This window comes from Panthera onca, chromosome E2, assembly GCF_046562875.1.
Source record: "Panthera onca isolate mPanOnc1 chromosome E2, mPanOnc1 haplotype 2, whole genome shotgun sequence".
Taxonomy (NCBI): Eukaryota; Metazoa; Chordata; class Mammalia; order Carnivora; family Felidae; genus Panthera; species Panthera onca.
The window spans coordinates 42,418,063-42,429,636 of NC_138353.1; the positions used below are offsets into that span (position 1 = coordinate 42,418,063).

The 11,574-nt window shown below is 37.1% G+C and overlaps 1 protein-coding gene across 2 annotated transcripts in view; it reads left to right on the forward strand.

The window, feature by feature from the left end:
- CBFB (core-binding factor subunit beta) overlaps window positions 1-10,025 on the forward strand; it is a 55,920-nt gene extending 45,895 nt beyond the window's left edge. For both annotated transcript variants that reach the window (XM_060650560.2, XM_060650559.2), the window contains exon 6: window positions 7,763-10,025. In XM_060650560.2, coding sequence (XP_060506543.1) covers window positions 7,763-7,785 — 23 coding nt within the window. In that variant the 3' untranslated portion in view covers window positions 7,786-10,025. The remainder of the gene's footprint in view (window positions 1-7,762) is intronic.
- Window positions 10,026-11,574: the final 1,549 nt, after the last annotated feature.

The window sequence follows — 11,574 nt, forward strand, 5'->3', positions numbered from 1 at the left end:
TTGAGAGAGAGAGACAGAGTGCAAGCAGGGGAGGGGCAGAGAAAGAGGGAGACACAGAATCCGAAGCAGGCTCCAGGCTCTGAGCTGTTAGCACAGATCCCGACGCGGGGCTTGAACTCACGAACTGTGAGATTGTGACCGAGCTGAAGTCGGACGCTTAACCCACTGAGCCACCCAGGTGCCCCAGTATATGATATTTTCTTTACCTTTCAGAGGTCATAGCAGATTATTACTAATTTGGCAAATGAAAAACTATAGTAAAATGAAGAAACATTGTTTATGTTAGTAACCTTATCCAAATACTGTTAAATCTTTGGTGTACAATAAAATGGTATGCAAAAGGTACATAACATCTTTTACCGTTTGGGTATTTTTAAAAAAAGAGTACATACACATATTTGCTTGAATATATACATAGTCTCTCTTTAGTAGGATATGTAGGCAACTAATTGAAAACTGGGGGCCACATGGGAGGGTGATTCCTTTTCACTGTTTATCTTGTATACCTTTTGAATTTTGTATCATGTGCATCTATTACCTCTTTAGGAAAGAAAGGGTTTTTTTTGGGGGGGGGAGGTGTTGTTTTTAGTGTTAACACAAAATGATGCAACTAGAAGAGTCTAGAACTTGCTATATGTATTCTCTGGCATATGGGTTTTTTCTAAAAATGTGAAATCCTTCCTTCATTTGAAATTTTATAGAGAACCCCAAATAATAGATAAAAGAGGCATTGTTCTGGATGAAATGGGGGTAGGGATTATTCTGTTTTCCTTCTGTAGTCCCAGGGTGTTTTCATGGAACCCAGTAGCTTGCAGAATATAACTTGAAAACCTTTGATGTAGTAGAATGAGCATGAGGTTTGTAATAGATTGCTCTGATTTTGAATCCTGGCTCCACTATTTGTTGCCTTGTGACATTAGAAAAGTTACTTATCCTTGTGAGTCTCATCTGTAAAACAGCTAACGTCCTACTTCCCAGTTTGCTGCCTAGCTCAGTATCTGACATTTAAAATGGGCTCACTTCCTCACTTTGGTTCACAGTGTTTCTGGAGTAGCAATAAAAGCAGGCATATCCTGTCTTTAAACTGTGAAAGTCAGATCTTTTGCCGAGCTATTTTATATTCTGGTGTTGGTTGTTTGGTTTTTAACAGTAGTAAAGGGCTTTAAACTTTTCTGGGTTCTGTTGGAGGTCAAGATAGCAGTTACCTTGATTGAGTAGTGACTAGGGGGTTGTGGGGGGAGCACAAGAGGAACTTCCCAAGTTTGGGTAATACTGTATTTCTTGATCTGGGTGCTAGTTACATGGGTGTGTTCACTTAGTGGGAAATTCATCAAGTTACATATTTATGATCTGTGCACTCTCTTGTATTTTAATAAAAATTAGATGTTAAAAAAAGAAAAAATAATCACAGGCATTTCTTCTGTGAAATGCCTCTCATTCCTGTCTGTTGCCACATGAAAGGAGGCAAGTACTTTGTTATCTGAGAATCCTTCCATGATTTGAAAATGTTGATGTGTTACTGATGACGGTTCTCTTCAGGTCACATATCTGTACAGCTGGAATTCAAATGCCTTACTTTGGGATTTTTGTGAAATAAGATTGAGATTCATAAAGGACAGAATTAGTGCTTTGGTCATAAATAAATTGGAAAGATGCCTCCATTATCTGTTTGGTAGCAGCTCGTGTATACTCCCTGTCTAGAGACTGCCTTCAAGTTGATTGGCCTCTTAACTTTCTAAAGCTGTTGGTTCTTAATTCGGCTGCATGGTGACAGGGTGCTGAAAGATTTTCTCTGTCGTTATGTAGAAAATGCTTTCATCTGGTTGGTTTATAAAGTGTTAGCAAATAAATTCTTGTCTTTAATGTCAGAGAATGAGTAAATAATTATTGCTTATTTTACTATAGGCAGTTTTAATACAATTCAAATCACAGGAGAATTTTAGGTGGAAACTATTTGGAAATAAAAACAGGCAAAAGGCTTTATGTGGTTTTTATATTTGTTTTGTATGTTTTTGGAGCCTTCGATTCTGTGTGGTCCAAGAAGAAAAATCTCAGCCACTATTTTAAATTCCCACAGACTTGAGTGTTCAAATCACTTTAACTGCACCAACACTCTTTTTTGTGTGAGGACAAACTAACATAAAAATCTGTCTACCCTAGGCCTTCCTGACGTGTCTTCTGGTAAAGGCAGTAAGTAGATGAGAGTAAAGTGGGAATATGAACTCAGACTGAGAATGAGAATCAGAAGGGGATTGACAAGGAGGAAGAGGGTGCTAGATCAGCGGTCTCCCACACTGAGACAGAAAGACAGTCTTGGTTTGCTCTCTAGCATAGGAGATGCAAAACTCCATTAAGATTTATTTTGTTCCAACCTTATTTATTTCTTAAAAATTACTCTTATCTGCAGGATATACAGGGTTGTTGTGTTTTTTTTTAACATTGCAAATGTTCCTATAGATAAATTGGGAAGTGATGAGCAGCTTTGTTGTGATAATGACAGCGTGAGTACTTACTGCATGCCAGGCAGTATACACCACAATATTTGTTTTACACTTGGTTCTTAAAGCACTCTTACAAGGTGTGTCTCCATTTTGAGGAACTGAGGCTGAAAGAGAATAAGAAACTTGTCTAAGATCACATAGCTAAAGTGGCAGAGCCATCCCAGTCCACGCTCAGAAATGTAGATTATTTCTACTATCTCTTTTATATTGAAATGTCACTTTATTTGTAAAGTTTTCCTAAAGTTGTATACTTTATAAGAAGTATATATACACATATGTATATGTATACATACATACTTTAAGTAGGCTTCACTCCACCATGGAGCTAAACATGGGTCTTGAACTCGTGACCCTGAGATCAAGACCTGAGCTGAGAGGGGCACCTGGGTGGCTCAGTCAGTTGGGCATCCAACTTCAGCTCAGGTCATGATCTCACGATTTGTGGGTTTGAGCTCCACATTGGGCTGTGTGCTGACAGCTCAGAACCTGGAGCCTGCTGCGGATTCTGTCTCCCTTTCCCTCTGCCCCTCCCCTGCTCATACTCTGTCTCTCAAAAATAAACTTTTTTTCCTTAATTAAAAAAATAAATAAGTTGGGGCGCCTGGGTGGCTCAGTCAGCTAAGTGTCCAATTCTAGGTTTCAGCTCAGGTCATGATCTCCTGGTTCGTGAGTTCGAGCTCCACATCGGGTTCCGTGCCGATAGTGTGGAGCCTGCTTGGGATTCTCTCTTTCTCTCTCTGCCCCTCCTCCACTTGCTCTCTCTGTCTCTCTCTCTCAAAAAAATAAATAAACTTAAAAAATAAAAGACCTGAGTTGAGATTAACAGTCAGATGCTTAACGAACTGAGCCACCCAGGCACCCCAGAACTATATTTTTTTACATGCCCATTAGATCAGCTCTTGCATTCTCCTTACCTGACAAGTGTTTATGATTGTCTGCTGACTTGGTTTTTACCTTTTTAATGAGTTTGGAGAAAGTACACTCCCTTCTGTCATATTACTAGCACTTAAAATTTCTCCTTTATGTCTCATCCAGCTTTAGCAGTTGGAAGAAATAGCCATGACTTAGGTTGACATTAATGCTGATTGTGAGTTTAAAGTTCTGACTGCCACCAGCTAACTGTGAAATCTTGGGGAATCACTTAACCTTCCTGGTCATAGGCTTACCATCTGTCAGATAAGAGTTGAACTAAAAATCTCTGACATACTTTGACACTTTAAAATTCTGTGATTCTGTGTTCTGACGTTGAGTCAAGTGTCAGACATATAAAATAGTAAGCACAGTGTGTGAACACAGTATATACTCAGTAAGTTGAAGCTATTTTGAGATATTAGGGCATTTTCTCACGAGTTTTCAGGATTTTGATGATCTTGATAATAAAAGAGTGGAAATCATGCAAGAAGTTTTATTCATTTTTATTTGGGTATCCCTGCTCTTGGCTACTTCTGCACAGCCCTGGCCAGTAGGGAAAACTCCAGTGCCTGGTGACTATTCTTTTTCTCTACATTTTGGACTCATCTCATGACTGCCTCCTCAAAACTGTTTGGGCAATAGCATGTTGAAAGAAAGAAAACAGGAGCAACTGGTAGTAGGAGGTCTGTAGTAAAGTGTCTAGATTACTTCTTTATAAATATTAAAAACATATTTGTATCCTGAACAGGCTGCTTTATATTAAAACTATTCTGAAATAGTTGTTAATAAAAAGTTAGAATCAAGTGCACATGTGGATTGACAGAGGAAAAAGAAACTAGAAATTATGGACTTGATGCTGGTAGAATAATAGAGTTCAGAGAGTTTCTTAGCCACCATCTAGTCTAACTGATTACTCATAGAATTCCTTCTAAAACATTGAGCTCTCATTACAAAACTGTCACAGTAGGGGCGCCTGGGTGGTTAAGCGTCCAATTTTGGCTCAGGTCATGATCTCATGGTTTGTGGGTTTGAGCCCCGCATCAGGCTCTGTGCTGACAGCTCAGAGCCTAAAGCCTGTTTCGGGTTCTGTGTCTCCCTCTCTCTCTGCCCCTACCCCACCCACACTCTCTCTTTCTCAAAAATAAACATTAAAAAAAAGTTTTAAAAACTACGACAATAGAAAGCACTGCTTCTCAAGGCAGTTCATCCAATTGTTGAATTCCGGTCTTATGGAAGCTATTTCACTGAACATAAATCTGTTTTTCTGTGCTTATTTCCTTCATGTGACAGCCCATACCTCTTCCCTGCGAGCATTAAATTTCATTCCAGTCTCCAGCTCTTACTCCTCTCCTGCTCTCCCGCTATTGACTTCCCCCGCTGTCTGTATTTATCTTATTTTTGCTTTTCCCTCACAGTGTCTTCCCTTACATCTTTCTGACTCCATCTTCACAATGTAAATGGAAACCGCGAACACAAATAAGTAGCAAAACAACTTTACTCCTCTCATGCCTTTACCAAAATATATTTTAAACAAACAAATCCCTGGCAACTTCTGCACAGCCATGACCAGAAAGGAGAACTCCAGCTGCTGATGACTGCTGCTGACATGCTGTCACTCATTTGAAGTCATCCCATTATTAAGATAACTACTCTTATCTCAAGACCAAAGCTGAAATATCCTTTTCACAAAGTATTATTGGTAGGTTAATAGTGATTTGTAAATATATAATTAGGATTGATTTTTCTCAGTGTTTCTTCACTGCTCAGCCCCTTTCTAACCTTCATTGACTGAAACCAGATGCTTAAATCACCATCTCTGATTTTACAGAATCGATCCATCCTTACACTACATTTAACATTGATTCTTCATGGAAACTCAAATTGGTTTTGTTTTTGTTTTTGGTGAATATGCATTCCATTGGTTTTTCAGTCTGTACCATGCAGTGTAACTTTAACCTGACTAGTTAATTGAAAGAAATAGGCTAAAATTCAGTCAGTGAGCAGTATGCTAATAAAAAATAGTTAAAATCTCCTATCAATATTTCTAAGAAGGACTACAGAAGTTAGTGTTGGGTTTTATTTGATTTGTTTGAAAGTAACAAGGAAGGTTCGTTTCTGTCTAAACAGAACCCTCTTGAGAAATGACACAGCTGGAGCTTCTGACTAAAACTTGATCATACGGTACAAGTATGATTTGTTTAGATGCTTGTTTGAAGGTCAAGGATGCTCTTTCTGTAACAACTGTTTTAGATCTTAAGAACTGAAATGAGACTGTTTCAACTTTTGGTTAGATTTTGGTTAGATTTGTTGCCAAAAACAGACAATGAAGAATCAGTTGGCGATAATAGTACAGTATTCCATTTAGCTAAAGATTGCATAGGTAATTTGAAGAAGTCTCAGCTACTGGCATATATCAGAGGTGACTCCAGAGAAGATCCAGATTAAGAATGGTGGTGGCATAGACTGGGGTGAGAGAGGTGGGGGCAGTTAGAAGTGGTCACATGCAGAATATGGTTAATGTAGAGCTGTTAGAATCTAAAGGTGAGTGTGAGAGAAAGAGGTGTTAGGGTGACCTCAGGCTTTTGTGCCTGAACTACTGGTAAAATGGAGTTGCCTGTGTATAATATCATCTAACCATGGTTGCTGAAGGAAACAGGTTCTATATACAGTCAGACATTTGTGCTCCACTGACATTTGTAGTCCCTGAAGAAAGCTTATGTAGGAAACACACATTGGAATTTGTGAAAGACACTGAGAGTTAATGTTGTATGTAAACCACAGGGGTACTAGGTTCCATAAAAACTTAATAGTGGCAGAGAGTGTCATGCAGGACCTGTTAGTTGTTAGATGTGCTCTATTAAGTAATTCGCCATCAGTTTAACTAGAAATGTTTATTCTAAAGTGAAACTTGAAAACCTCAGTGTTTATAATTGTCTAACCTCTTAGTTGTTAATACTGTTATAAAAATACTTCTGTGTATGTAAATGGATCAGGGACTGTAATTTTTTCCCTATTTTGTTTTGTTTTGAATTTTATTCAATTTATTTTATTATTTTTTTAATGTTTATTTATTTTTGAGAGAGAGCATGAGGAGGGAGGGGCAGAGAGAGGGGGATAGGATACAAAGCGGGCTCTGCATTGACAGCAGACAGTCTGATGCAGGGCTCAAACTCATAAACCGTGAGATCATGACCTGAGCTGAAGTTGGGGGTTAACCAACTGAGATACCCAGGCACTCCTAGATTTTATTAAAAAAAAAATTATATTTTTAGAGAGAGCACGAGTCAGAGAGAGAATCTTTTGTAGGCTCCATGCTAAACACAGAGTCCCACACAGGGCTCAATCCCATAACCCTGGTACTATGCCCTGAGCCAATATCAAGAGTTGGACATTCAACCATCTGAGCCACCCAGGTGCCTGGCCCTTACTCAAATTTATTCATTAAGAATTGCATTTGGTTTTTTTTTTGGGGGGGGGGGGAAAGGTTATTTTTTAAGAATTGCACTTATTAAATAACAAATTTTCGTGTTGTACTCCTTTCTTTCCTCCATATTTATGCAATCATATAAAGGTATTTGTAAATACAGTCATGTCCATTATTTCTACATTGGAAAAATAGAACCTGGCCTTTCAATTTTGATGTATATAACCAAAGGAGTTAAAATTCTGTTTACTTGTACTCTTAGATTGTGACCTCTTTGAAGCAATTCTTCTTAGTGGAAGCTCTAAGAGTATCCATTTTTGCTTTTAAGCCAATTCTTTATCCATAGTAATGATTTTATTATTGGAGGTAGAGATTTTTAGTTACAGCTTGGTTGGCAGAGATGGCATTGTGTAAGATGAAATTCACTACTACATTATTCAATCATACAGTTGGTAGACTCTATACTTTTGTGTGACTATAAAATAGATAAACAGTAGCACCTATGTTATAGGTTGCTGACAGGGTTTTAATCAGTTCATCTATGAAAAGTGCTTAGAACAGTGCCCCGGATATAGTTCGTGTTCAATAAGTGTCAGCTATTATTCAAAGGGGAAGTTTGATTCTAAGGTAAATGGATGATGTGTTTAACTCTGTAGTCCAAAAACTATAAACATGGATTTGTTGTTCTTTTATACATAGTACATATTTTGATAATGTTCTTTTGAATATAATGAGATTTTTATTCTTGGTTTTTTGGAAACTTTAGCAAAATATTTAATACATAATTTAAATTGTTCTTTTTCCTCTTACATGTAAAGATGGTTGTAAACATTTTTTAAATGCTACTGTGTCTTATACTGTATTTATCTAGCACTTTGATTTTCAAAACATGTTTTGACCCCAAATTATAATTTTGTCATTGCAGGCAAGAAGACAACAAGACCCTAGTCCTGGTTCCAATTTAGGTGGTGGTGATGACCTCAAACTTCGTTAATTAGCACAGTAGATGTGCCCACCTATCTTTACATTTACATTGTTTCTAGTCAGCAGAAATAATCATTAAAAGACCAGAAACTGTGATAACTGGAGGTACCGCAGTCTATTTCTCAACCTTAGGCAGTAACAAGACATCACAAACTGCCATGGTTTTGCACTATGATTATAATACCTGCATTTCTAATTTTGTATGCATGTAGCCAGTAATTTGACATTTTTTTCTATGCAAGCTTACCTTGTTGGCATTATTTTAAATGAGTTGAAACTATCCACTTGTAAAGCTCTTTTCCTCCATTTTAATTTAAAAGTTTATGTCATTTAAAAACAAGTCAAGAAATTAAAATTTTTTCAGAGGGTTTTTCCCCCTAATTGGTTGTTCTAATTATTTTTGGAATTTTAGATGTGTTGGTTACACAGCTTCATTTTAGATAGACATTCTTGGTTATTTGTTTTGTTTCTGTGTTTTTATAGTCTATGGCATTTTAAAACTGCTGATGTGTTTGCATTATTTACAAGCTAAAGACCTAGTAGCATAGAGCTGTCTGCCACAGCCTTTTAACACAAAGTTTACAGTTGTTAAAGTTGCAGTATCCTTTTAAATGTTGATAATCAGCTCCTTTTTCTTTCCTCCTTAAACATAAAAAATTTTAATTGGTATTAACTCTAATCTGCCCCGGATCTGTTTTACATTCTGTTCTGTAATCATGAGTTTGTGTGGAGATACTCTCCATAGATGGTAATACTCTACTGAAATGCCTAAAGAAGTCACAGGCTGGCTTCTGTTTTATTCAGGGATTTTTTTTTAAGTCAATCAGAAAAGGGATACTGGAGCTCCTTCATGTATGTAACAGCATATTAAACTGGAGACAGTGATGAATCAGCTACCAAGGTAATATTGTATTAAAATCATGTTTAAGATAGCTGCTTTTATGTGTATTTTATAATGCATGCTTTTGTAAAAACAATGCTGGGTGATGAAAGATTAGTCTTAGAGAGAAAATGTTCATCTGTGCAGAGGATACATTTTCTTCATTAATTATTCTGGGAAAAACCTCACAGGTTATATATATGGTATTTTCCAGAAGAACTATTAATAGAACCTTTTGAGATGAATTAGTATAAGAATATTTTTAAAATAGGCTCACTATCAAATTGAATGCAACTTTTTTTTTTTTTTTTTTTAATACAAGACTGGAAAAAAGTGCTAAGTCATTTGGAACCTCCTTACAAATATTTTTCATGGTCACGTTCATTAAATGTTACTACATTTCTGAATTTTTGCAAAAATATATTTTATCGTAATAGAATGGCATTATTTTAAAGAGTGAAAAACTGACATGGTCAATTCAGAAAAGGAACTGAAGTATGAATAAGGTCATCGCATTTAAAACACACACACACACACACACACACACACACACACACGATTGATGAGGGAGGTGTGACTTTCATTGTATATATAGGTCTTATGATTCATAAACATATCCTGTATCTCAGAATAAAAATATTTGTTATATATTTGAAGTCATGCATGGTAAGGAGTGTGTTTAAATTGTTATAAACAATAATGCATCATAACAGACCATGCTGATCTTGTGTAACTAAGTACTATGAATGAATTTGGTTGGTATTTGTTGTTGTGCAGTTCACATGTTTACACACTCAGTGCCCTAATTTCCCCTGAGGGAATCACCTTTTAAGTGGCCCTTAAAGTGGTGTTTTAAGGTTACTTTATCACAGAGCTCCTTGGTTTTTTGACTTCTGCACTTAATTTTTTTAATAACATGATGGTGATGGTACATTTTCCTCTACTGCTTCTAGCTAAGGGCTTTCATTCCACCGGTAACTAAGATCAAATGTTATTAAATGTTCATATTGCCACCCTTCTGTAAATATTCGACTCTTCCTGTCATTTAGCACAGTGCTGTTTCCATCTGTCTTAATGCTGGCATTAAGATCATAAGCCCTTTTTCTCCAGTAGTGCAGGCTTTGAAAACTTTTATTAAGTTATTGATGCAATTTGATATTTTTCCATGATCTATATTTAAACAAAATTACATCATTGCATCATCTTTTTTTCATCTCCATTAAAACTTGCCTTAAGCTGCCAGATTGCTTTTGCCACCATTAGCCATATTGTATGTTTGTATGTTTAATTTACTTTCACAATAAACTTATGTGTAGTGAAAAAAGTTCTTGGCTCTTCATTGACATCATCCAACAATTTCTGTTCTGGTGCTTATTATGACATGAAAATTGACTTAGGTTGTTTCTGAAATGTTCTTTCATCCCTTTTTTTTTTTTTTTTTTTTTTTTTAAACCTTAACAACAGTGGCATCTAGTGGTCATTTCCACTGATTTCAAACAAAGCCTTTAATAGAACTATCACGAAGAATACAAGTGCCCAATGTATATTATGGTTTTTTAAAAATCTGGTTTGATATACCCATCCTATGAGATACAACTATGAAGTACTGACCTTGCAGGAGAGGAAGAATTTCAAAAATTATACATTCAGATTAGTACCATTATTCAAGGTAGTCATTTTAGGAATACACACTTAGTTTGATTGTGCTGGTGTTATATCAACCATACTTAGGACTTTTTTTTTTTTTTTAATGTTTTTTTTTTTTTTTGAGAGAGAGCGTGAGCCAGGGAGGGCCAGGGAGAGAGAGGGAGACACAGAATCCAAAGTGGGCTCCAAGCACCAAGCTGTCAAGCACAGAGCCCGATGTGGAGCTCATACCCACAAACTGAGATGATGATCTGAACTGAAGTCAGACACTTAACCAACTGAACCACACAGGCGCCCCAGCTTAGGACTTTTCTTGGCATTTTTTCCTACACCAGCCTTTCACTTTAGAAGCATGCCTTAAGCTTGATTCATAATGAAACAATTCATTATTCACCACCAGATTTACTGCAAATAACAAATACAAATGGTGAACTGGTACCATTAAGGAAAATTCCAAAGAATAATGAGGGTTAATTTCAAAAATTGAGCAGTAGCATCATGGTTTTAGTAAGTATATCGTCTCTAGAACTGGGTATTTGGGTATGCCAGTTTTGGGTTACTTGGGAAAATAAGTATCTTAATTGATTTATGTTTTATTTGGCAATGGGGAACATTTTCAAGTTATAAGCCCTTGTATGAATTATCCATTGCTGCATAACACATTACTCCAAATCCTAGCAGCCTAAAACAATAACCATCATCTCCGTTTCTATGGGTTAGAAATCTGAAAGAAGCAGGGGAGCCTGGGGGGCTCAGTTGGTTGAGCATCTGACTCTTGATTTTGGCTCAGGTCATGAATCTAGGGTTGTGGGATTGAGCCTCCCCACCCCCCCATGCTCAGCATAGAGCCTGTTTAGGATTTTCTATCTTTCTATATCTCTCTCTCCCTCTGCCCTTCTTTCCCACTTGTGTACTCTCAAAAAAAAAAAAAAAAAAAAATGCTGGAAGAAGCGAAGTTCAGTGGTCTGATCTCTGGTCTCTTCTGAGGTTAGAGTCAAGTTTTCAGCCCAGGCTACAGTCATCTCCAGGCTTGCCTGTGGCTGAAGGATCCCCTTCCAAGCCCACTCATTGTCTGGCCTCAGTTTCTGAGACACCATTGGGTGAAAGCCCTTGATTTCTTGCTAGGTTTTGGAATGGAGACCTCCTTCCGTTCCTTGCCATGTGAGTGTCTCCATAGGACAGCTCACAGCTTAGCAGCTTGATTTCCATGGAGCTAGTGATTCAAG